The 27282-nt window shown below is 50.1% G+C and overlaps 2 protein-coding genes across 4 annotated transcripts in view; one reads left to right on the forward strand and one right to left on the reverse strand.

The window, feature by feature from the left end:
* The window catches only part of LOC132085611 (class I histocompatibility antigen, F10 alpha chain-like), a 777359-nt gene that overhangs the window by 207063 nt on the left and 543014 nt on the right, over positions 1-27282 (forward strand). The gene's annotated exons all lie outside the window — the stretch shown is intronic.
* Positions 11815-27282, reverse strand: part of LOC132085575 (zinc finger protein 501-like) — a 220807-nt gene continuing 205339 nt past the window's right edge. The window contains exon 3 of the mRNA XM_059491030.1: positions 11815-15378. Within this exon, the coding sequence (XP_059347013.1) occupies positions 14036-15378 (1343 nt within the window). The 3' untranslated portion in view covers positions 11815-14035. The remainder of the gene's footprint in view (positions 15379-27282) is intronic.

Here is a 27282-nt window from a genome sequence, read left to right on the forward strand (position 1 = left end):
AAGCTTCCCAGTTGGGCCCGGGGCCGTTTATTGGGGGGCGATGGGGAGGGGTTTGGGGGGGGGGCGATGGGACGGATTTGGGCAAAGGGAGGGGGACAAAGGGTGGGGGCTGGGCCCAGGGGGAGGGGTCGCTGCCCGCGGATCCCGCAGTGCCCGGTGCGGGACGAGCTCCGTGCGCCGCTCCATCTTCATCCCCCGGTGGAGGATCCGCGCTGGATAATCCCGGGTGATCCCCAGGGTCGGAGCCCCCCGTGTTGGGAACACACCTGGCTGCGGGTTCCACATCTTCCTGGCCCCCCCGTGGACACCTCGATGAAGGCCGGGGGGTCCCCACTACTTTTCTTGTTTCTGCTCCGCTCCTCATCTCCCCCTTCTCTTCCCCCGGGTCAATCCCTCCCCCCCCATCCTCCCCCCCGCCCCGCTCCTTCTCCCGCCTCCTTCCCCTCTTCTCTCTCACATCCCCCGCCCCTTCCTCAATGGTTTCTTGAAGGGTCCAGTTCCATCTTTCCTTGGCTACAGCCCTGAGGGCTTTTCCAGATGACTTGACAACTGCACTCTCAGACTGAGAGTGGGGAGTCTTGGTGCTTGGTTTCCTCATTGCAGCTGCCTTTGACAGGGTTTGTTTCTGTCCTCAGCTGATTTTGACCTCTGCGCTCAGCTCAGCCCTGAGCAGAACCAGCGCAGCTCCATGGTGGGCACTGCTCACTGGATGGCCCCAGAAGTTGTGACCAGATCTCCTTATGGCCCCAAGGTGGACATCTGGGCCTTTGGCACTGTGACCATCGGGATGGTGGAAGGAGAACCTCCTTACTTCAGGGAAACAGCGGCCATGGTAAGAGGCAAATTCTGCAGTGGCTGCAGAGGCCTGTGAGCACAGGGGGACCCTGCACTGGGAGCAGCAGCTGGAGGTTTCTATACATGGGAAGGGAATTCCCAAAGGACTCCAGCCTCAACACAGAAGAATATTCCTCAGTCTCCAGCAACAATTTTCTTTGGGATTTATGTTGTTGCAGCTCATCTGGCTGTGAGGATGACCTGGAAATGTGAAGTAAGTGCGTCAGATCTAATGTTATCTTGCAAGAAAACCCCAAACCATCCCCAAATCCCAGTCCCAAAAACAAGCTTTCTGCCGGAGTTTCTAAAAGACATTTTGCAAGTTGATCTCTACCTTGATTCTTCTCACTGGGAAACTTGTTGAAAAAATTAAGATGATTGTTTAACATCCCCAAAGTCTAAAGTATTTCTTTCCTAGTCCAAGCTACTTTCTCTGTGTCACCAAGCCTGAGCTTTCAGCATCACAAACCTCCTGTTTCTTGCCTGGCAGTTTCTGGGATGGGGCATCAGGAATGCATTTACTTGAGTGTCAGTGGCACTGCAGAGATGCACTTGATGTAAGAATCCTCTGAAATAACACAGGCAGACCACACTGACTCTGGAAAATGGCCTGTAAAGCTGGTGTCCACATTTGGAGAAGCAAAATTTCTGATGGAGGTTCCTACTGACAGAGTCAGCCAATGAAACTGGCTCTCAAGGCGAGATCATTTGGATGTTGCCATGGCTGTGGCAGCCCCAGGGTTTGGGTGTTTTGGTTGGCATAGCAAAATGAGCTCTGAGCAGCATCTGTGGCAGGGAGGAAAGTGCCCCTGGAGCTGGGGCTGAGGCCCTGGGGTGGATGTGTGTCGAAGGAAGGAGACCAGGACACCAGATGGTTCATCACAGGTCCAATTTATTGATTGATTCGGCAACTTAAATACAGTGTCTAATGAGTCTCATACATATTGCAAAAGCTGAGCTCAGGATTGGCTATTCAGCTACATGTCAGCTTTGCCTAATCTAGCCTTTAGCCATATTCCTGTGGTTAGCAAACGCAGCAACTTCTGTATTCTTCTTATACACAAGGACACCCTAGCCTTGAAGGGGGCCTCTGCTCTAGTTAAGACTTTTTTACCAAATTGATTAGGCTGTGTCCCCTTTCCTCAAGCCACTCTTCGACAAAACTCCCCCACTTCTCCCATTTTGTTCTTGGGCAAGAAGGCTAGACTGCCAGGATCTTTCTATCATTCGGCTGGCCATATTTTGAATACAATTAAAGATACAAGGCAAAATAAGCAAAAGCATCAAAATCACACCCAGTATCCCTGTGCTTGGGTTCTTATACTTCACCCAGACCTCTGTTTCCTTAATAGTTTCCTGACTTGATCTCGGGTCATGTTTAACTGCAGGGGGGGCATCGTCCTCCCCAAAAATACATAAATGATTGATCACATACAAAACCTTAGCCAGGCATGCTTGTGGGTCCTTTAAATCCTGGTGTTTGTCGATATGTTGTTTGAGGGTACCATTTGCTCTTTCTACTATCGCCTGTCCGGTGGGGAAATGCGGAATACCTGTCACATGCTTGACAGACCATTGGTTCAAAAACTTTGGGACTCTAGCACTTGTGTAAGCCGCACCATTATCCGTTTTGATACCTTTTGGGACTCCCATGACAGCAAAGCAGGTCAATAAGTGCCTGATCATATGTATCGCTTTCTCTCCTCTCTGAGCTGTAGCCCATTTGTAATGGCTATATGTATCTATAGTAACATGCACATACTTGAGCCTACCAAATCTAGCTACATGCATGATATCCATTTGCCATTTCTCATTAATTTCTAAACCTTGAGGATTAACTTCGCAGCCCAGACCTATTCCCCCATTATGATAACTGCATATTGGGCATGCCCTGACAATGGCCTTAGCTTCTGATAAGCCCAGATCAAAGTTCCTCGCCAACTCTTTTGCATTTTGATGATATCTACTATGGGCTTCTCTTGCAAATGTATGCTTATCAACAGGACAAGAGTTATCAATGGGTAAGGTAACCAATTTATCTGCACGCTCATTCCCTTCTCCTAGGCCCTTGGACCACTTATGACTCCTGATATGGATTACAGAGTACACTGCACTTCTATCCCAGAGAGCTTTCCTTAATTGAACCAGTAACTCATACAGCCGTTTGTTATTCACTTCCTTAATCGCTGCTCCTTCTATACATCTGGCTACTCCAGCGACATACAGAGAGTCTGTGACCACATTCAAGGGCTCATGCAGGTTGGACATTGCCCATACTACTGCCAACAACTCTAAGGTTTGTAGGCTGTCTGCAGGGTCTGCTGTAAGAAGTTGATGCTTCCATTGTCCTTTTTCTTGCCAGGTGACAGCAGCACGTCTCAATTTTTTCCCTGCGTCTGTAAAGGCTGTGGTGGCTCCTTCTATGGGGCGCTCTCTTCTCAGTGGCCAAGTGATCCAGTCCCATTCTGTCATCCATTGCAGGACCCTGGGCATTAACTTGCTTGTCTCCACTTTTGCAGATGATGTCAATAATGCTTCCTGTAAGTCCGTTGAATTAACCAGGTACCAGTCCAGCGTTTCTTTTTCCATGGGTAGCCTAATGGTGGCAGATTCTCGACCGTCCACTTCAGTAACTCTGAGATGGCCTTTTTTGATAAACGCAGCCAATTGTTCGATTTTTGAGAATATTGTTCTTTTATGTTGCAATGATGGTGACAGCCATTCCAATGCCCGTATCTCCCCCGTTTCCTTTTCGCATTGGGAGAGAGCGCCAAGCAAGTGGCAAGGGCTATTCCAAACGGTGAGGTCAATAGGGCAATCTAGTTGTCGACGAGACACATATCCTTGTTGCACACAGTTACTGATTTGCTGCAAGGCAAGATGGTGCTCCTTTGTGAGGCACACGGGGGTAGAGGGATCAGTGCCCTTTAACAAGGGTCATAGGGTTTCTAACAAATGATTTGGTATTCCCACAATGGGTTTTAACCACTGTAAGTCTCCTAGCTACTTCTGAGCATCATGCAAAGTCTTAATGTCCAAGTGCAGTTCTAATTTTTGGGGTACCACTGTTTGGTCCATTAAAGTCCATCCCAAATACTTCCATGGTTTCGTGGTCTGAATTTTCTCTGTGGCAATAACCAGTGCAGACACTGCAAGAGTGTCTCTGATCCTGTCAACCTGCAAAGGGGAAAATGGCTGTTGCTGCGCAAACAAGATATCATCCATGTAATGATATATTACGGTAGCTGGCCACTGCTGACACAATGGCTATAATGCAGCGTCAACATAAAGCTGGCACAACACAGGGGCATTGCGCATCCCCTGCGGTAGTGACGTCCACTCAAATCTTTTGTCTGGTTCTCCATGATTTATTGCTGGTAGGGTAAAGACGAACCTCTTCATGTCATCGGGATGCAGCCCAATAGTGAAAAAACAATCCTTTAAGTCGATGATTAGAAGTGGCCAATCTTGTGGGATCATGGCTGGATTCGGAAGACCAGGCTGCAAGGCCCCCATCGGTTCCATCTGGTCATTCACAGCTCGCAGATCATGTACCAGGCAGTATTTTCCTGATTTCTTCTTAATCACAAAAATGGGCGTGTTCCACAGACTCGTTGAGAGTCGTAAATGTCCTTGCGTGTATTGCTCCTTCACCAATTCATGGGCATGCATAAGACTCTCCCCTTTCAAGGGCCATTGCTTAACCATCACTGGTGTATCTGTTTTCCAGGTGAGTGGAATGGGGAAAGTCCAAACAATGGCAATTACCCCAAAGGGTGGTGATTGGTCAACACCACCCCCAGCTGTGTTAAAATGTCCCTGCCTATCAGGCAGGAGACCGTAGGAGGCAACTGAACGACTGAGAACACAACGGACACTTGTTGCCCATCAATGCACACCGACAGAGGCAGTGTTCTGCTTGCCAAGGTAAGTCCTCCTACTCCTGTGAGCATGTTTGTTGATGGGAGCAGGGGCCAATGTTGTGGCCATGCCTCTGGAGATATAATGCTGGTGTCTGCTCCTGTATCCAATAATCCATAGAGGGTTATGCTCTGATGTCCATGGGTGATCTCAACTTTTTGTCTTGGTCTCTCCTCTAAGTCCACAGTCAAAAGTGTAATACCGGTAGAGCCAAAACGATGGTATACCCGATGTCATCTGTGGTAGTGGTACCAATTGTGCGATGCGTTGTCCTTTTGTTATTTTAACCGGGGGATAAGGGGTGTAAGCCATGATTTGTATTTCCCCCGTATAGTCTGCGTCTATGACCCCAGGCAATACAAATAGTCCCAGCATGGATATCGAGGAGCTTCCTAGTAATAATGCTCCACATTTTTGTCCTTGGAGCGTGAGAGGACCATTTACTCCAGTTGGTATCCTTTCAGGCCGGCTCATCATTAATGTGACATCTACTGCTGCTGCTATGTCCAAGCCGAGGCTCCCTGCTGTTGCTGGTTGCAGACAGAAGGTGGCGCTGATGTCACGGCCACAACTTGTGTCTGGGCACGGCCGCTGATTGCGCTCCTCCGTCTGTTTCCCGATCGGCGCCGACAAGCCGTGGTGTTGTGGGAGCTAGATTGGCAGCTTTGGCAACACACGCCAGTGGCTCTGCATTCTCAGCACATGTGTCCCCCATTGCCGCATCGGTAACGCTTGAGATGTGATCTCGAGCCTCCCTGCATGACTGCCACGGAGCCGTTTCAGAGAGGAGCAAGAACAGCTAACACCTGATTTTGAGTGGATTCTGCTTGTTTTTGCAGCCCTAATCCTAATTCCTTTAAGGCATCTACTAAAAATGTCTGTGAGGTTGTTGGCTGTAATGCCATTCGCTCTAGCGCTTCCTCAATGGTCCAATTTGCTCCCAGAGTGGCTAGCACCCTTTGCGTTGCTGGATTGCTATTTTGTAAGGCACACTGCTTTTATAGTGCCCCCTTCATATATTCTGCGACTCCCGCCCAGTCTATGGCCCCAGCTGCTTTGTCAATAAAACTCCCAAATGATTCCTCTCTACCTTGTTTTATGCCCATGTACGCCGGCAGCCCTCCTGGCTCTTTAACCCTCTCTATGGCAGCACATTCCAACCGCATAGCTTCTCTAAGCTTATCTGCTCCTGCTATCATCTGTGCCTCTGTGCGCAAATATGCCCCTAAGCCCATGAGCTCATCTATTGTCACTCCATGCAGTGGGTCCCCCTGAGCTCGCTGTGTCGCAATCGACTCATTAACCAAGGCTTGCCAATGCACATTAAACAACAATTGCTGATACTGAGTAAATATTAACCATACTATCCCCCTCAAATAATTTGGGCACAAAATCTGCGTATTAAAGAGATAATCCAGCACCTGCCTAACAGGTTCGCTTTTTACACTGAACTGACTGACTGTGAACCGCAACTGAGATAACAACTTCCAGTCTAAAGGGGTATACTCCGCCAGATCCTGTGTGTGGTTCCCCTGAGCATCATACTGTGGCGTGTATGTAACCGGACAGGCAAGAGCAGAAGCGGCCTCCATTGCCTCACCATCCCCCGTTTGCATTGCCTCTTTTGCCAGAGTAGCCCAAGCCTCCCCCCTCTGTTTAGCCATCTCCTCCCATAGGTCACTGAGTGCCCCTGGGATAGGATCTGACTCTCCGAGAGTTCTGCACTGTTGGCGCTTCTGCACAGGCCATTCGGGTGGGGGAGGCGGCAGGCTCAGCTCGCCCTCTCTGCGGGGAGGCGGCAGGCTCGGCTTGCTCTCTCTGCCGTTCTCCAACTCGTCCTCCTCCTCTGACAGAGGAGGTGCAGACGGCCCCCCAGCGCCTGTAACAGGATCCTCCATACCACACTGTTGTGAACCCTTTGGTATTAACACCTTGTTTACCAAAGGCGCAAGAGGATCGTCCTCACGACCATACCCTATATTCCTCTTATGAGCTTCTATTGCCCTTTCTGCTGCCTTGCGCTCAGAGACATGCTGAAGCAGTGTATTGTGCACCACCCGCCATGGCTTGCCCAATTTCTTTGCTGTCTTATCATCTTCTAACACCGCTTCCCACAGTATATCCCCAAATTTTCTCCATTCCGAGAGTTCATGGACTGTATGTGGGTTAAGGAAAACCCCCTTAGCATAGCCGTAGGCTAACAACCCTGGTAGCTCCTTTTTTATATCTATCCCCTTTACCCCTCGCCTTTCTAAACACGCAGCGAAAAGATCATATGCTGCTTGCCTATCCATACCTATTCGTATACATCAGCACTGTTGCAGCTTTCCAGGCTCTGGCAGACACGTACGGCTCAAGTCACCAATGTGAACCTCGAGGATGCTTCAAAATTCCGGCACCATCTTGGCTGCGATCAGGACCCAACTCCAACTTCCCTCGACCATGGTGTGTCCCCCCCCGTTTTCTTTTTCAGCGAGACACGGGGGCTAACGTTCGGGGTCACCATTTGTTGAAGGAGGGAGACCAGCACACCAGATGGTCATCAACAGGTCCCATTTATTGAAGAAAGCATCAGACACTTATACAGCAAGTAATAAGCTTATGAATATTCTGTAAGCCAAGCCATCTATTGGTTAAACTATACCATCAACTCTTCCTCATTCCTTTGGGCCTATGTTCTCTATTTCTTACGTCTCTCTGTCCACTCATTATCATACTCAGCTAGGCCCAAGGACACGCTATCTTGCAGGTGCAGGACTTGGAATTAGCCACGGCCTTGTACTTTTCCATTCTCTAGTCAGCTAAATTACCAACAGACACCCTGCCTGCAAAAAAGCGCCTCTGCCCTAGTTAGGACATCTTTACCAAATTGATTTGGCTGTGTCCCCTCTCCTCAAGCCACTCTTTGACAAAACGCTCCACACTCCCGCATCCATTTCAGTGACGCATTAAGCTGACACTTCCCAGCCAATGACATTGCGTACCGCTGATGACTCATCTGTTCCTTGGTAGATCTCCAGCGCAGAGTGCCCCGCGCTGGACGCGGCTGCCCAGTACCACGCACTTCATTCCCAGTTCCTCTCAGTGCCACCACAGCTCCTCCCAGTCCTTCCCAGTCTCATCCATGCTCCCCAAGTCAATTCCAGGGCCAGCAGGAGCTCTCGGAGCACGTGGTGGCTTCTCCCTGCGCAAAAAGGTCAGGCCGGGTGCCGGGGGTGGCGTCCCCACCGTGGCGGAGCGTGTGCACTCCCGCCGGGCCCCCAGCCCGATGTCACCCCCTTTTCTCTGCCCACAGAGCTCCTGAGACGGCGGCGGCCGCAGCCCCTCCCCATGGGCTCGGGCCCGGCTGGGACCCCCCGCTCCGTCCCCGCTCCGTTGATTTTGGGGGAGTCCTGTGTCTCCCCCAGCCCCGCTGGCACTCTGCCCCCACCCATTGCCTGCTCCCAGTGCCCCTAATAAAGCTTCCCAGTTGGGCCCGGGGGGCAATGAGGATGGATCTGGAAAAAGGGAGGGGGACAAAGGGTAGGGGGTTGTGAGAGTTTGTCCAAATTTTCCCTCATCTGCCTCACGATCGTCATTGGGGACCACTGAAGAGAAGACCCCCCTGCCTTCTCTGGAGGAGAAAGTCACATGCCACAAGGCCCCGAGACCAGAACTCAGTGCTAAGCCATTATTTTCACAGGCGGTGTTGGCTGTATGCCAAGAAAGGGAGACTGTGCCCTTTGTGCAACAACAGCCTTGGAAGCTGTCCCACCTCTCGGCCTGGCTGGACTTCTCCTGAGTTTCAGGTGGCCCCCCCACAGAAGACCCTCACCTGTTTCACAACCACCGGGACAGACAGACTGAGATGGAAGAAGCCTCTCCATCAAGGACTGAGACATGGAAGCCCCATGTGAAAAGGCCCCTCTGCTCCTTCCAAGGACTGGGACTGAAACCCCCAGCCCGGGGCAGGTGTGTGGGGGAGGCAAGCTGACCAAAGCGAGATGTTTGCCTGCAGGTTGTGACCGCTGGACCAAGAAGACAATGGCTCTCATTTACTGCTGAGAGCATGGACTACCTGTTACATGTATTCCTTTTTGTATCTGTATCACCCCCTCGCCAATTTCCAATGGAGTTATCATAATAAAAACCTCTGAGTTAATGAGAGACTTCGAGATCTCTCCGACGTAATAGGCGGATCCTCGACTGGACCAAAGGACTTTGTCTCTACGTTTAGTAGCTCTATCCCCCTCTTTCTCTCTCTCTCTCTCTCTCTTTTGTCTGTCTCTTCCTCTATGTTTTTCTCTCCCTTAATCCCTCTATCACATTTTGCTGTGCTCATTCAATAAAGGTGCATTTGTTTCAATTATCATTGCAAACCCCCTTGTACCGTGTCAGTTCTTTTTGCACCCTGAGATCAAATCCATGAACCATCACAAAACCCGTCCGTGACGACGGATCGTGACACCCCCCGAGGACCCCTCCCCAAATTCCCCCCCATAGCCCCCCCAGCACCCTCAGACCCCACTAAATCCCCCTCAAGTTCCCCCCAGACCCTCCCCAAATCCCCCCCAAACCTCCTCAAGACCCCTCCCCAAATTCCCCTCATGGCCCCTCCAGGACCCCTCACCTGTCCCTGCGCCTCCTCAGCATCTCCCGGAGCCCCCCGTCCTCTCCCAGCGCCTCCCACGCTCTCTCCAGCGCCTCCCGCGGGACTCGCCCAAGCCCGGGGCGGCTCCCGGGGGTCCCTGAGGGGGTCTCGGGGGGTAGGGGGGGAGGGGGCGCCGGCTCCATGCCCGACCCCAGGGTCAGGGGGTGCTGCTTCCAGCTCGGTCTGATTGGCTGAGTGGCGTGGGGAGGGCGGGAGTTGCTGAGGGGAGTTGGCTGGTGATTGGTTGGTTTCGTGGAGGGCACGGTGATTGACAGTAGATGGGCGGGGGAGGCAGGCTTTGCCGAGGGGAGGCGTGTGGTGATTGGTTGGATAGAGGCAAAGAAGGCGGGAGTTGCACCGGGGAGACAGCCAGTGATTGGTTGTTTCAGCTCAAGAGAGGTGTGAGTAGCTGAGGGGAGGCGTGCAGTAATTGGTTTGTTTGGGGCAGGGTGCACTGTGATTCATTAATTTGGGAGATGAAGCGTGGTGATTGGATGGTTCGGAGCGGGGCACATCGCTATTGGCTGGGAAATGCCCAGCATTTTTTAGGGAACACACCCCATTTTTTGGGGGAAAACTCTTGGATTTTTAAGGAAAAATTCCCGGTTTTTGCAGCAGGCACATTCCCAGAATTTTTGAACCCATGTGACCCCAAATAACCCAAATAACCCCAAAACACTCGAAATAAACCCCAAAGAACCCCAAAAAACCCCAAACATATCAAGATAATCCTAAAAAAACAAACAAAAAAGACAACCTAAACCCAAAAATCCCCAAATCATTTCAAGTACACCTAGAAAAACCCCATATACACCAACATAAACCCCCAAGAACACCAAATGATTCCAAATAAACCCACATAAACCCAAATAATCCCAAACAAACACAAATATTTCTAAATACACCCAAATAATTCCAAATAACCCCAAATAAACAGAAATAAACCAAGTAAAAACCAAGATAAACCCGAAATAGCCCATAAATAACCCGAAATAAACCCAAATAAAGCCCAGTTCCTCCCGTCTTCACCCCAAACCAGATCCCCACCAATCAGAACGCGCGTCACTGATGACGATCCACTTGCTGGGTGCAAACTCAGAGCACGGGCCCCACTGAGCGATTTTCAGCCAATCAGCGCCCGGCCCGACTCTGACTCATCACTTGCCAGGCACAGACCAAGGCCTCTCACTGTGGTAAATACTCAGAGATCACATGGGGTAATTTTCAGCCAATCAGAGCGTGTCTTGCTGACGATTCATCAGTTGCGAGGAGCAGAATTTGGGGAGGGGGGAAGGTGACCCTGGGGATGGGCTGGGGACCCCAAATTAATCCAAAATGGGTCGGGACCCCAAATTGGAGAAGGAGGGGCCTGAAGCCCCTAAAACCAAACAATGGGGAGGGGATTGGGGGAACGATTGGAAAGGGGAGAGTGGGGAAAAGAGGGGGGTGGGAGACCAAAATTGAGCTGGGAGGGAGATGGGACCCCCAAATTGAGCTGGGAGGGGGATGGGGCACCCAAATTGAGCTGGGAGGGGGATGGGATCCCAAAACTGAGCTGGGAGGTGGATGGGACACCCCAAATTGAGCTGGGAGGGAGGTGGGACCCCCAAACAGGATGAAGCCAATTTTGTTCCTGGAATATGTAAAGTACTTTATGGATATGCAAAAAGTCTAGCAATATGCAACAGGCTGATGTAATGGGAGACAAGGACCATTGGGCAAAGGTTGTTTTGGCCACCAAGGCCCCCCAGTTATTTTTGGGGACACTCCTTAATTAATCTGGTTTTAATTACATCAGCCTGTTGCATATTCATAGACCCTCATACATATCCATAAACTAATTTACATATTTTAGGAACTATTTTACATGGCCCATCCTTGGCGGTGTCTCCCCATTTCAGGAGCCTCCACTGAAATGGAAAATGTAAACCCCCTCCCTTTGACGATGATGATGATTATTATTAGTAGTAATAATAATAACAATAAACTGTCGCAGACATTTCTCCACAGAAATCCTTTTCTTTCATATTTCTGTGTCTTCGGGAGCCAGAGGCCCCGAAGAGAAGGTAAACAATTATTATCAGCTGCTGTGGAATGCAATAGGATTCACCTTGATTGGCTCATTTTCCATGTTTATAATTAAGGGCCAATCATCAGTGCAAGCCAGGGGACTGAGTCCCTGGACACAACTTTGTTGTGGATTCTTTTCTATCTATTCTTAGCTTAGCTAGCAGCTCTGCAAACCTCTCTTTATATTCTTTTTAGTATAACTATAATGTATTATATCATATATTAATAAATCAAGCCTTCTGATCAAGATACAAGATTCACCGTCTCTCTCTCACCAGCAGCGGCCCACTCAGGTCGCTGTAATAATAAACAACTATAAAAATAATTAATTTTGAAATTGAGGAGCTCTCAGGCAAAGATGTGGGAGTAGAAATAACAGTTCTTTATTAGGAAAAATTAAAAATACAAATGCAGTAGCACAAACAAAAACAACAGTGACAGAGTGTCATGGTTTGACACTGGCATAATGTCAGTGCCCCCATGAAAATACCCTCTCCCTGGTTTCTACTGTGAGATGTGACCAGGAATAAGCAAAGCAGGCTCCCACTTAGAAATAAAGAAGAATTTATTAACTAAACTACAAGGGAAAAAAAAAAACACACAAGGAAAATGAAAATTTCACAAATACATCTCCCCCTCCTCCCCACCAACTCTCCAATACAATACAATACATTCCCCAAATCACCAACTCTCGGTCCAGCACCACCCTTCAAACAATCAATCTTCAGTTCATCAAGAGGAGAGGAGTCCTTCTTGTGCCATGTTGACCTCTTCCTTTCATGTCCAGTGCTCTCACCACTGAACACGGACCAGAGCTGCTTCCAGGGTCATCTTTTAAGGATGCCTTGTCCCATTCCAAAAAGGGCACAGTCTCTCCTTTGGGACACCTGCCCCTCCCAAATTATTCCCCCTGGGGCCGAGGGGCACCAACACTGAACCCTCTTGGTTCCAGGGCATTGCTCCCCCCGGATACAGTCTCTATATCACAAGGAAACATGGTTCTGTCCATGGCTATACAAAAAGAGTCCAGCAAAGCAGCCACTCCATCATCTCTTCCACCCGAGTTCTTCTCTATTCTTTTCATATCTCTCCCTTGCTCAGACCTTCAACACTTGCTCAGTTCCCTCTTCATCTTCCACTCCATCTCCCCTCCAGGAAAGGTCAATGCTCTGCAATGTTTTCATTGTCCACAAAGGGGTTAAAAGCTCCTGCAAGCAGCCAGACACACAGGCAGGCTGTGCTGGCAACACGTGATATCAAATTTCAAGATAACACATGATATCAAATTTCAAGATAACAGTCCCTGGCAGAGCTCTCTCTGTCTCTCTCTCTCTCTCTCTCCCTTCATCTCTCCGAGGGGGAGGGGGGCAGGAAATACCTCTCAGTACTTCTTCCATTCTTCCACCCTTGGGCCGGGCCTACCTCCCATCTCTGTCCCAGGCCCGGCCACCTCACGGCCGCGTGGCTTCCCCTCCCCCTGCCACTGAGAGATCCAAACCCTTTTCCCACCGGAAATCCAAAGAGAGCTGCCCAGGGGAGAGCTCTGCTTTAAACTCTTGTGTTCTCGGAGGCGGATCTAATGTCCCAGGGGCCAAACCAGGTGCCAATATTAAAATCTGAGCACCCATTGGTTTGACCACAACATCCTAGACAACCTATTTCCTGTCAAATCACCACACAGAGTCAAAATACTCTGGGAATCCATGAAAAAGGTTGATCCTCTTGGAATCCAGTGGGAAAAGATTTATCCTCTAGGAATCCAGTGGGAAACAGTTGATCATCTGGGAATCCATTGGAAAAAAAGGTTGATCCTTTGGGAATCCAGTGGGAAAAGCTTGATCCTCTAGGAATCCAGTAGAGAATGAGGCTGATCCTTTGGAATCCAGTGAGAAAAAGACTGATCCTCTGGGAATACAGTGGGAAAATATTTATCGTCTGGAAATACACTGGAAAAAAGGTTGATTATTTGTGAATCCAGTGGGAAAAGCTGAAATTTTAAGAATCCACTGGGAAAGGGCTGATTCTTTGGAAATCCAGTGGGAGAAGATTTATCCTCTGGGAATCCAGTGGGAAAAGCTGAAATTTTGGGAATCCAGTGGGAAAAGAGCTGATCCTTTGGGAATCCATTTCTTACCCCCCAAAGACAGGGCAAAGGCAGAGCCGTGGAGTTTTTATAGGGTATCCCAAGGGTGGAGTTGGGGTTTGGGTCAGGGGAGGAGTTCTAAGCAACACAAGAAGGGTGAGATCAAATTCCTGCCTCTTAGGAACAGCAGCACTCCACACAGAACATGTCCCCAAATTCTAAATACCATCTAAAACAACCGAGAAATTATGGAACGTCAGATACATTTGATCAATTTCCTTCATTTAACCCAGTTTTGGGTGTTTTTAAAGGATGAAGGTGAAGCAGAGGAAAATTAAGGCCAAACCAAAAGGAGAAGCAGCCAGGTGTGTTCCCAACATGGATCACAGGGAATGTGAGTGACCAGGGCTCCGCCCAAAGTGCCTCCTCCAGTGGGGGATGGAGCTGGAGCAGTGCACGAAGCTCTGCCCGCACTCGGGGCACTCACAGGGCTTCCCTTAGTGGTGCCTCCGCTGGTGTTGGGTCAAGTGAGAGCTCCTGGAGAAGCTCTTCCCACACTGGGGACAATCGTAGGGCCTTTCCCCAGTGTGGATGCGCCGGTGGATGATGAGGTGGGAGTTGTTCTTGAATCCCTTCCCGCAGTTGGGGCATTGGAAGGGCCTCTCCTCTGTGTGAATCCGATAGTGCCGGATGAGACCGGAGCTGGTCTGAAACCTCTTCCCGCACTTGGAACACTCGTAGGGCCTTTCTCCTGTGTGGATGCGTCGGTGGGTGATGAGGGTGGAGTTATCCTTGAATCCCTTCCCACAGTCGGGGCATTGGAAGGGCCTCTCCTCTCTGTGAATCCGATAGTGCCGGAGGAGATGGGTGCTGGTCTTAAACCTCTTCCCGCACTTGGAACACTTGTAGGGCCTCACCCCAGTGTGGGTGCGCCGGTGGGTGACGAGTTTGGAGTTCTCTTTGAATCCCTTCCCGCAGTCAGGGCATTGGAAGGGCCTCTCCTCCGTGTGACTCAGATAGTGCCGGAGGAGACGGGAGCTGGTCTTAAACCTCTTCCCACACTTGGAACACTCACAGGGTCTCTCCCAAGTGTGGGTCATCTGGTGCTTCATCAGGCTGGAGTTCTCTCCGAAGCACATCTCACACACGGAACACTTGTACGGCCTCTCCCCAGTGTGGGTCCTCACGTGCCTGATCAGGTTGGGCCTCTGGCTGAAGCTCTTCCCACACTCCCCACACTTGTACGGCTTATCCCCAGTGTGGATCCTCTGGTGCACAATCAGGCCGGAGTTCCACCTGAAGCTCTTCCCACACTCCCCACACTCGTAGGGCCTCTCCCCAGTGTGGGTCCTCTGGTGCGTGATCAAGTTGGAGCTCTCTCTGAAGCTCTTCCCACACTCCCCACACTCATACGGCTTCTCTCCCGTGTGGGTCCTCTGATGTATGATCAAGTGGTAGCTCCGGTTGAAGGTCTTCCCACACTCCCCACACTCGTAGGGCCGTTCCCCAGTGTGGATCCTCCGGTGCACAATCAGGTGGCAGTTCCACCTGAAGCTCTTCCCACACTCCTCGCACGTGTGGGGCTTCTCCCCATCATGGAGCTGCTCACGGAGCACCAGCTCCGAGCTCTGGCTCCATCTCTGGCCGCCTTCCCAGCCCGGGCTGGCTCTTTCCCCCTCAGATCCCCGCCGGCTGCGTTTGCAGCTCCTCCTCGTGCGGCATCTCCGGGGCTTTTCCTCCCTGTTGGCTTCCTGCGCCGTGGAGCCGCTCAAAACGGCCTCTTCCACCAGGTTCTGCCGCGGGCATTTGTCTTCCCTACTCTCCATGCTCAGCTCCTCCTCTGGGGAAGGAAGGACAAGGACAGGATGGGATTTTCCTCTGTGCCACAGGCAAGGGCAAGGAGATCCCCCCAGGCCTGAGCTGCAGCCGGGGCCGTGCTGGGCTGGGATATAGAGCAGCACAGAGGGGAAAGGGGCACTGACTTCCTCCTCACCTGCTTTAGTGTCCTGGGGCATCTTCCTCTTCCTCGCAGCCTCCCAGGCCTTGGCAATCCTGGTTTGGGGTAATCCTGGAAATCCTGGTTTGGGGAAAACAAGGGATGAGCGTGTTTGCAGGAGCATCAGGGGGTAGGACGGTGGGGACGGACGGAGACGAGAGAGCTCTGCAGCCAGGGCGTGGAAGTTGCGGTTTATTGCAAAGGGCCTGGGTGCAGGGCCCTGCTTGGAGCTGCCAGGCACAGCTCGGAGCAGGCCCGAGAGAAGAGAGGGGTAGAGAGAATGAGAGGGTGAGAGAGTAAGAGGAGAAGAGCGTAAGAGAGTAAGGGTCCCGTTACAATACAATGAATCTTCTTCTGTGTTGAATATTCTATTTCTCACTAACCAATCTAGTACAAGATACAAATCCTAGAGCATTTACATACAGCCTATAAGAATCAATACATTACCATATTGTGTTACATTTTAAACCCTAAATACTCCTCTTTGGACCCCTTCTGCTGAGCTAGTAGGGTCTGCCCTGATCCTTGGACCTGTCTGCAAGCAGAAGGAATTGTTTCATCAAAAGGGGATTACCTTCAGCTGGCCACACCATTGTTTTCCAGTTGTTCACTAATTGAGGGATCTCTTTTAATCAATCTTCCTTATACTTTCTATATTCTCAAAATCTTTTGCCAGACAATCATATTTATAAGGCTTTCATGTTTCATCTTCCCCAACACGCATTGACTTTGAAGGTCCCTCTGCCTGAGTCCATCTCTACAAATCACCAGCCATCTGGGCTCAAGATCCACCTCTCAAACACCAAGATTCAGCCCTGAAAAAGCCTCCCAGGAGTTCCCCATCCCTGGTTCCTCCCCTCTGCTGTTCGGGGATTCCCCCCTGTCCCAGCTGCTGGGGTCACGCTTGGATTGGGGGTCTCCCTATTCCTCGGTGCCTGCCCTGCCCAGGCTGATGGCAGTACCTGCAATGCCAAAAGCTCTCCCTGCTTCCCTCTCCCCATTTTGGGATGCCGGGGCTTTTTGGGCTCCCAAGCTCCCTTCTCCCCTCATTCTCTGCTTTGGGCTGCAGTGGCTCCAAGGAGTTCCCCCTGCCCCTCTCCAGGCTCTTGAGGCTCCCGCCAATGGCGGCGCTCCCCCTCTCTTGGCTCCCCACTTTGGGCTCCTGGGGGACACAGGGCTCTGCTCCTCCAGGCTGCCTCTGCCGGCAGCCGCCACCGCCACCCCCCAATGTCCCCCCAAGGGGCCTTTTCCGCTCAGCCTTGGACTTCATTCTCCAAACATTGCCCAAAAAACCCCAACCCAGGGACCCCCCAGGATATCTGGGCCCAGCTCCCCCTCCCCGCTCACCGGCGCGATTGGGGATGATGATCCCTCAGGTGGGGGCTGCGAATTCAGGCAGGGATCGATGGCGTGGTTCCCTCAGCTCAGCCTTGATCCGCCTTTTTCTCTTGTGGGGGCCTGAATATATGTATTGTTATAACAGAAATAAGAATACAACAACTGGAATGTAGTGAGAGTTCTATATATATTAGATAAGTGGGTCCTAGCTATTCTAAATGAGTCACAGCTGCTAAGTCCTTAGTTGTGCAGCAGCTGTGGCTGGTAAAGATAGCTGGGATAAAAGAGGTGGGTCAAGAGCCCAGGAGGAGTCCCTATGAGACCATGAGGAACTGCACTACAGAGAACAGAGAAGAGCTATGTGGCAGAGAACCAGCGAGAAGGTATGGACTCTTTAACAATATAATAACAATAAGATAACAACAGTCTCTCCTCTCCCTCTTCATCCCACTCCTGCTCTTCCGTTCCCCCTCCCCCTGCTCCTCTTCCCTAACCCCACCTCCTCCTCCCCCTTCATCCCTGCCCTTCCCTGCCTCCTCCTCCTCCCCCAGCAGCAGCGACACTTTCGGTGCCCCGTTCCCGCAGCCCTCGCAGCCGCGGCAGGAGCAGGGATGGAGCCGGGACAGGTCGGGATGAGCAGCGTGGGGGTCTCGGCTGCTCCAGACACTGCGGGCGGGGGGAACCCGGCCCGGGCCAAAGGAAAGGCAAACTGGGCAAACTGGGGGCTGCACATCCAAACTGGGCCTTGCTGGGGACCCTGCTTGGCCACTGCCAGCCCTTGGGGCTTCTCTCGGCACATCCGCCAGGGGGGAACGCACACAGGGCTGGGGGATCCCAGCAGTGGCAGCACTGCCAGGGACTGGGCTGCACTGGGATCATACTGGGGGTGACTGGGAGTGTACTGGGCTTGTACAGATATCATACTGGGATCATACTGGGACTGTACTGGGTTTGTACTGACATCATACTAGGAACATACTGGGATCATGATGGGACTGTACCGGGTTTGTATTGACATTATTCTGGGATCATATTGACATGCCAGGGCAGACTGTGATCGCACTGATGGACACTGGGATCATTCTGGTATCATACTGGGAGTGACTGGGACTTTACTGGCTTTCTATTGACATCCTATTGGCATCATACTGGGATTGTACTGAGTTTGTACTGACTCCATGCTGCCATCATACTGGGATCATGCTGAAATCACACTGGGAGTGAGTAGGAGCCTGGGGGGGGGCAATTGAGACCACATTAGGGGTAAATGGGATATACTGGGATGAACTGGGATGGTGCGAGGATGGCTGGGATCATACTGGCAGTGAGTGCCACTACTCTGAGGCTGACTGGGAGTGCTTGGGAGCAAATGAGATCATACTGGAAGGAACTAGAAAGATGGTGGAGGGAACTGGGGTACGCTGGGATATACTGGGACTGACAAGAAGGAAAGTGAGGGTGAAAGAGAGGAACTGGAACCATGTGGAGCACAACTGGTTTATTCTGGCAGAGAGTGGGAGCACACTGGGCTCATATTTGGATCATATTGGGAGTGACTGGACTAATACTGGGAGGAACTGAGTGTCACAGTGAGCACTCCCTGCACATCATCCCCCATACTGGGCCTGACTGGGAGCAACTGGGAGCAAATGGCATCATACTGGGACTCACTGAGTTGATTGAGGAAGCAACTGGAACCATGCTGGAGACAGCTGGAACCAAACTGGGAGAGATTGGAAGTGGGATTATACTTGTAAAAAATGCGGTTTCTGTGATTGGGTTTTCACAAATATTAAAATGAATATTATATGTCTTGTGTTAGAAAGTAACGCTGTATTAATTCTCTTAAGTAGTGGGTTAAATATAGTTTTAGGTTATTAAAAAAATGTTAAAATAGAAACTATGCTTGGTAATAGACTTTTTTTAAAGAAAGGACTTGCAGCGAGATAGCAGCCACAGAATACCTAAATCTTTCAGGGAAAAAGAATTTATTGCTCTTTTATCAGAAGAAATAACTTCTTCCTGCCTCGCAGGCGCTGTTAGGATTCAGAGGAAGAAGCTGACGATTACCAGACAGAATCCAGTGTTTGAATGGAATTTATGCATCATGTATGAAGTGTATGAATATGCAACAGGCTATTGATTTTAAGGGTTAATGGGTGTCCTTTTTCAGGCTCCTGCTGCCTAGAAAAAAGTACTCGGACATCAGTAACTCTTTGTTGTCTCATATTGTCCTAATTTGATTTGTCGCAATTGTTATTACTCTAATATTATTACTACTTTTTATAACTATTTTATTACTGTTAAAATTTTAAAATTTTAAAAGCAAGTGATTGGCGTTTTTCACAATTTGGTAGCAGAGGATGGTTACTAACACCTCCCGGTGCTTTAGGAGAGTCAGAGTGGGGAAGGCGCGCCCGGCCCCATTGGCAGCCTCGCTCTGTCTCCCCTGGGGTGACCGACAGACGCAGGTTATGGTGGACAAAAGGAGACAATAAAACAAAGAGAAGGGGAAAAGGCTCCCTACCCGTGGTAATTGGCCCCCTAAGAGTAGTAATGTGCATTAAGAACCCGGGAAGGAAAAGGGATTGGTAAGTATTTCTCAGGAGGGCAGGTAGAGGGGGATGAATGTGTGTGAATGACAGGCGGGCTGGTTGTCCCAGACCTGCCAAGTGAGTGCTGGAGTCTCCCACACTGCGTTTCCAACTTTCCTCGAGGGAAGCAGCCAGTAAAGAGACACAGCGATTGATAAGAGGAGTGAGAGAATCCCCCGGGGTAACTGGGACTGGGTCTCAGAGAGGGGCTGGACCCCTCGGAGGAAGGGAGCAGAGGAGCTTCCGAGCCAAATCCACTAGGAAACGGGACAAAAGAGGCCCCTAAAAACCTGCTGGATTGAGGGATAAGAGTGCCCAAGAGCATCCAGAATTAAAACCTGCTGGGTTGAGGGATTAACATTCCAAGAGCATTCAGCGTTGAGCAAAATTCTGCCAGATTGAAGATATGTTCAAGAGCATCTGGGATTGGAGCACACAGATGGACTGAGGGACAAAAAAATGCCCAAGTGCTGGGGAAGATGAAACATGAAAGCCTTATGATTGTCTGGCAAAAGATTTTGACAATATAGAAACTATAAGCGAGACTGAAATGAAAGCAAGCTTTGAAATATCTTAGTTCCTGAACAACTAGAAAAAAAAAATGGTGAGGCCAGCTGAAAGTAATCCCCTTTTGATGAAACAATTCCCTCTGCTTGCAGACAGGTCCAAGGGTCAGGGCAGACCCTAACTTGGCAGAAGGGGGCCAAAGAGGAGTTTTTAGGGTTTAAAATTTAACACAGTACAGTAATGTAATGATTCTTATAGGCTGTATGTAAATGCTCTAGGATTTGTATCTTGTACTAGATTGGTTAGTGAGAAATAGAATATTCAACACAGAAGAAGATTCATTGTATTGTAACGGGACCCTTACTCTCTTACGCTCTTCTCCTCTTACCCTCTCATCCTCTCTACCCCTCTCTTCTCTCGGGCCTGCTCCGAGCTGTGCCTGGCAGCTCCAAGCAGGGCCCTGCACCCAGGCCCTTTGCAATAAACCGCAAGTTCCACGACCTGGCTGCAGAGCTCTCTCGTCTCCGTCCGTCCCAACCGTCCTACCCCCCAACACTCCGACACCCAAGAGTATCTGAGGTTGCACAACACAGCTGGGTTGAGGGATATCCAAGAGCATCGTAACTGGCCAGAAACACCTAAAATTGTAATAGCTGATTTGAAAGAAAAAGGTACCTTATTGTCGTCTTGTTGTGTGTGAGAGTGAGTCACACACAAAATCAGTCTCAGCTTCCCGGGTGGGTGGGAAGGGGGGGCTGTGCAAAGAGGAGTGTGTGACCCACAAATAAGCCATTGTTCTCCTGGGCGTGTGGGGGCTGTGGCATAAGGTACAGGTGACCTGCAAACGGGCCATGTTCCCCAAGGCATGTAAGGGGGCCATGGCTAAAGAGTGTGAGTGACACACAAATCAGCCTTACAGGTGAACGGCACTGGAGGCAGCAGAGTCAGGGCCCTCCCAGGAGGCCCGGAGATACTGAGACCCAGAGGCCACCCCAAGGTGAGGGGGGCCACAGGGACCCGCGATTCTCTGTCAACAGGGATCCACTCTGTGTCCTGAGGGTGGGAAAGAATGTGTGGAAGTGAGTGAGAAATAAAAGTGAGTGAATGTAGATGAATGAAAGTATAGGTAATGCAGATTGTTTATTTTCAGCTTCACTATATTTCCTTTGAGGGAGGTGTATTGTATTAAAAGTATTGTGAGAAAAAGATTTTTTATTTTCGTGTGTGTAGTTGAAAGAAAAGTGGTATTTAGGTTGTTAGTGAAAGGGAAAAACAGAGGCAGAAGATGAATAGATAGGATCTTGAAAAAATGAGACAGAAAACCAGTAAGGTGGATACAAGGGACAAAAAAATAAAAAAAATAGTCCTTTGGGAGTTATGTTAGCTAACAGAGGTACAACTTCTTGCAAAAGGAGAAAATACAGGATATGTAGTAGTTGATGGGAAAAACGTGCAAACTATGGAAAAAGGGAAATTAACCTTAAACTAGTAAGCTCAAACTTGTGAATTATATACTTTAAAAAGAGCACTAGAATATTTAACACAAAAAAAATGAACTATATATACTGATTCAAGGTATGCCTTTAGAGTAGTACATACCTGTAAAAAATTTGAAAAGGAAAACGATTACTTAATTCAAGAAGAAAAGGACTAGTACATGATGAACTTACTTTAGAGGTTTTGGAGGCATTAATATTACCCAAAAGAGATAGCTATAGTACATGTTAAGGAAACCCAAAAGGGAAAGACCCCAGCAAGAAGAGGAAATAATTTGGTGGATCACAAAGCTAAGGATGCAGTGGAAAATGGAGCTGAGTATGTTAATATTAACTCCAAACGAGGAAAAACTGGAAATTCCAAAGTATAGGGAAGCCGAGAAAAAAGAATTAAACAAGATAGGAAGTGAACAAGATAAATCAGGGAAATGGAAATTTCTTGATGGAAGACAATTACTTAATAAAATGTGCTTACTAGGAAAATATTACAAGACATGCATCAGAAAACGCACTGGAGTACTCAAGCTTTATGTGATCATTTTTTAAGGAACTATGGGTGCACTGGCATTTTTGGAGTAGCAAAGCAAGTAACTGAAAGATGCTTAATTTGCCAAAGGATAAATAAAAGCTGATGAGAAAAACAACATTAGGAGGTCGTGAGTTAGCTCGTGGACCATTTCAAGTATCCAAGCAGAAGTTCAGATTTGTTAGGTTCTGGATTTATTTGTTAAAAAAACATTTAATCTAGAAGAAAGAGAATATGCCATGTGTTAGACAGGAGATTTTAGGAGAGTAAAAATCTTTGAAGTATCAGAAACACTGGGGACAAAACAAGAAAAGACAAAGAGAAATAAAAGAGAAGAGAACAAGAGGAAAAATCAGAAAGAGAGTGGCATCCTCTGCAGGTCTTGCCCCCTCCGTTCGCGGCCCAGGCGCCTGTCCCGAGTCCCGGCTCGCTGCTCGCCTCAGCTCCGCCTGCCCCGGTTTCCATCCCAGGTGCGGCCTCACTGCCCAGGGCAGCTCCACCTGCCCCGGCGCTGTCGCTCAATTTGTGTGCCCTGCTCCCACTGCCTGGCCCGCGGCCGCTCTGCCGGCCATGCTGGGGAAGATGGGGGTTGCTCTGTCCTGCCGCCTGCTCCGAGGTCACCGCGCCCACCGCACCCAGGGGGGTCCCAGCCATCCCATCCCCGGCTGCCCTGCCCGTGCCACCTGCGCTGGGCACCGCCGCTGCTGCCGGGCTCTCCCACCTGCCTTTGCTCTGCCGGCAGCTGCCGGATCAGCCGCCATCAGCCATGTGGGGGCTACCCACGCTCCGCCTCGGGCTCCACAGGAAGATCCCCCTCTGGCGATTCTGGCAGCAGACCCTGCCCACATTCCCACCGAGCCTCGGCGGGATATCCTCCCCTGACCCCGTCCTGATCTGAGTTACATCCCCTTGGTAACCACAGCTCCGGCTGTTCAGGGAAACTCTCTCTCTCTACAGAAAGCACCTAATCGAAACACTAGGAACACAGTTAAAAGGCAGCCCCTCTCCAAATTCTTTCCATAAACACGGGAGAAAGGCTATAGAAGTTAAAATGGTGAAAGAGTTAGCTGAAGGGATTGCTCTATTTCCGTTCAGAGAGGTTCCCATGGGAGGGATGCGCTGCCCCGCCCCGCGGGACCCACCAGCGCCCCTGCCGGCCGTGCCCGGAACTGCACCCAAGGGCAAAGCGCCGCAGCCCAAAGGCCGGGACTGGGTCCGGGCTCTGTTTGCTGTCAGTGCCGCAGCTGTTGGTCTTTGTTTGCTTTATTATACACACTAGTAAACAGCTGGTATTCCTATTCCCATATCTTTGCCTGAGAGCCCCTTGATTTCACTAGTCTAAAAATTAAGAGGGAGGCGGTTTACATTCTCCATTCCAAGAGACACTTTTTCTGCCTCCCCGAGCAGACACCTCTCTTGTAAAGCAAGACAAGCACCCACAGGCACTGAGGGGGCTGCAGGAGGGGCACAAGAAGGCCCTGCAGCACTTGGGCACAAAGGCACAGCAGGTGAATGCAAGAAGGGAGCAGCAAAAGGCCAAGGCAAAGGCCAGGGCACAGTTCCTACAGCCTCTGAGGGATCAACCCCAGGGCCCAAGGGGGCCCCAGCACCCAGGGCACGGGCTCGGCCACAAGCACCTGGCAGAGGCATTGCCCTCCTCGGCAGGGGAGAGCCCACCCAAACAGCCCCTGGCAAGGAACCAGGGCTCCAGCTGCAGGGCACAAGGACACTGCAAGCACAGACAGCAGCACCCTCAGGACCAGCAAGTCCACCCCTTGATGGACATGGATTGGCAGGGCTGTCACAGCTCCCATCACACCAGGGACCCTCCACACTGGAGCCCTTGAGAACATTCAGGGTGGGTCTGCATTGAGAGGACGCATTTCCTGATGGACACAGGGGCCTCTCAATCCACTCTGAATCTCAGACCCCAGGTGGAGAAAATGGCAAAAATGTCTTTGATTAATCATGGGATAAGTGGGAAGGATGTGTGGTTTTATTCAACCACTGTTAGAACATGCGGGAGATGGGTTTAAATTGCATAAATTTTTATTTGCTCCTAATTGTTATCATGATTTACTGGGAAGGGATTTGATCACTAAGCTTGGAACGCAAATTAATTTTATAAAAGTTCATTGAGAGGCCCGTTCTGTTGTACCTCTGTGTCAAATGTCTGACAAGGCCCATGCTGAAGTGAACCCAGAAGTGTGGGCAGCCCCAGGGAAATAGGGAAAATTAGATATGGAGCCTCTACAAATTCCTTTAAAGCAACCAGGACAAGCAATACCCAGTTCCAAGACAGGCAAGGAAGGGCTCACAGCCCTGTATTGATTCCCTGTTAAAGGCAGGGCTTTTGGAGCCAGGGGTGTCTCCCTACAACACTCCTATCCTGCCAGTCAACAAACTGGATGGATGGACAGGAGGAGGAAACACAGAATTTTCAAAGGTTAAAATGAAGATTAACTAAAGCAGGTGGCCTAGCCCTTCCAAACAGGGAAAAAGAATTTGAATTATAAGTGGATGTTAAAACACGGTCTTGCCAAAGGAATGCTTGTGTTAAAATGTTTAACTCAGTGGCCAGAGAGTGGCCTCATTGTCTGCAAATTGTGCAGCAGAGCTTTCATGGGAGCTCAGGTCTGAAAACTGAAGACCACAGGCAGATCTCATATAGTTCAAGTCTGGCATCCAGGTAAAGCTTTGCCAACCAAAAGAGCCTCTAAATGGATGAGCAGGGCTCGGTTATTACAGTATGAAACTTGTTCAATGGTGCAGGAGGATTTAGAACTGAGGACAGGGCAAGGGTTTAACCCAGCCTCCTGTGTGAACAGCCTGGAGAGGGGCTGGCAAGGAACCCAGGACTGCACTCAAGGGACAGAGCTCCAGACCCAGGCTGGGAGAGATTGATGATGGGACATTCCCTGGCCTGAGGAAGAAAACGTGTTTGTGGATGGATCTGCAAGGGCAACAGAAGGGAGAAGAGCTACAAGACAGGCTGTTATTAAGGAAGGGGAATCAGACACAGCGCAGGTCACCGCCCCATGCTCAGCTCAACCCGCGCAGCTGTGGGTGCTTGTGAGAGCCTGGCACTGAAATGCCCTGAGCAGGAAGGCTTCAATATCTTCTGCTGACACCATGGCACCTAACAGGGGGGCAAAAGCAATTCTCACTGCTTCAGCAACCACTGGAGCAGATATCAAGGCACATTCTCTCACAGGAAGCTGGGCTGGCACTGAGCCTGCCTTGGCACTTTGCTGCTGCCAACACCCAGCCAGGACATCGGCTCCTGCCCAAGGAGTGCAAAGCAGCACCACTGGTGGCCAAGGGGCCCATGCCAAGTGTCTCTGAGGCCAGAAACAGCCGCCAGCACAGCTCAACACGGGGGGACCCCTCAGCCTGGCCTCAAGGGCTCTGAAGCCCCGGAGATTTGCACTTCCCGCCCGCAGCAGGAGGATGGGAGGCCGCCCCTGAGCCTGCCCTGAAGGCAACGCAGCAGCAGCCAGGGCTCCACAGCGGGCCAAGCCCCTGCGCCTGCCCACAGATCCTCGCCGGGAATCCTCTGCAATCCTGGCCACCCTCCTCTGCCAGCTCCAGCCACTGGGGCCAAGCCTTGCTGCCACTGCTGCAGCTTCAGCGCCGGCTGGGCCTGCACTGCCACAGCTGCTGGGGAACACCACGGCACAATTCCACTCTGGGGCTCACTGACACCCACACTCTGGGCTGCCTGCCATTGCACTGCTGCAAAATGTACCGATTTGGTTTTTTTCTATCTTATTTCTCTGCTCAGAAAGGTTTCTCTACTCAAAGGTTTGCCTTGGGGAAAGGAATTTTAAAAAGTTTTTTTTAGGGGTGTTACACCACTCAATGGAGATGAGTTTAACATCCCAACAGACTGGGAACAGCCCAAAAGACACCCACAGAGATAACGACCAGCAACAAAACATCAACACTGCCCAGCAGCAAACAGCAACCAACAGCTACCCCAGACACTGCCCCCGGCAGAGCTGGAGACACCTGGGCTGGAAAAGGCCGAGAAGGAAATGCAGGAGTGTGGACCGAATTCACATCAGAGTCAAAGAAATCCGGGTCCAACAGGAAACCAAACACGAAAAACTTACACAACTTGGAAGCAAAGAACATTAAAGTAGTGGATTTAGATTGGTTCAGACTACATAAAGTTTAGGAAAAATCAAGTAAAGCTCACATGGCATGGAATGATTTTCTCTGCACAGCTGGGCTGTTTGTGAAAGAAATTATTTCTGTTGCACATCATGGCCGGAACCAAGGAATACCTTGGCTCTCTAACACTAAAGAGATTCTTTCAGTAACAAAACTACAACACGAGAAAAATTTTACATAATATTCCCAGTTTATATTGTCAGGTAGGTTTGGGACAGAAGTGTGAGAATCAATTTTTGGACTGGGTCTGTCCATGTTCGCCTTGATGTTCTATTTTGCAAAATTGAAGAGCTTTAACCATAATACTTTGAACTCGTAAATAGTTAATACTTTTTTTTAAAACACAGCAGATTCTGAGGGGTCCACATGTGACTCACCAGATGGCTGCCCTGGAAGAGAAGCTCCATTCCAGGCAGCCTCCAGAGGAGCTTTAGAAATGCAAATGAACACTGCTGGGCAAAGTGTGGACAATGCACCTGGGTCTCTTACCCGGGGCAGGAATTGGGCTGATTCCCTCTGCCCCTCACCCCAAGCTCTGCCTGCTGGCACTGATGGAATTTGCACAGCTCAAGGCAGAGCCCAGGGGGAGGATATCTGACCCTGCAACAGAAACGGATGAAGCTGCAAAGGGAAACAGCAAAAGGAGAATGTTGTGAAAACTTCACTATAAACAAATGGGGGGAATCATCCCTCTGCCCACTCCAATATGTGCTGTCACTGTCTGTGTTATGTAGGGTATATTACAGCACTGGGGATTATTTTGCTACCTAAAATTCAGGGAAATCAGTTGGGAATCCAAGGATTTGATGACTGAATTAGAGAAAAGCACTCAGCTTTTCTGCAGCCCTGGCTGGAGAGAGCAGCCAAAAATGGAGAAAAGATGAATGGCCAGCAGAACAAATCCTACAACACCATAGACCAGCCCCTGTGAACCGAAACCAGTTCATATCAGCAGCCACAGAACCCATTTCTCATTTCAATGGCATCATTAGATTACAAGCTGGCCTCGCAATAACCAACCAGACAGCTGCAGCTCCTGACCTTCCTGCTGACCAATCCACTGAAATGAGGAACACAACACTTAACCATGGGATGGGATCAGATCATCTGT

The sequence above is a fragment of the Ammospiza nelsoni genome, chromosome 31 (assembly GCF_027579445.1).
Source record: "Ammospiza nelsoni isolate bAmmNel1 chromosome 31, bAmmNel1.pri, whole genome shotgun sequence".
In the NCBI taxonomy this organism is placed as follows: Eukaryota; Metazoa; Chordata; class Aves; order Passeriformes; family Passerellidae; genus Ammospiza; species Ammospiza nelsoni.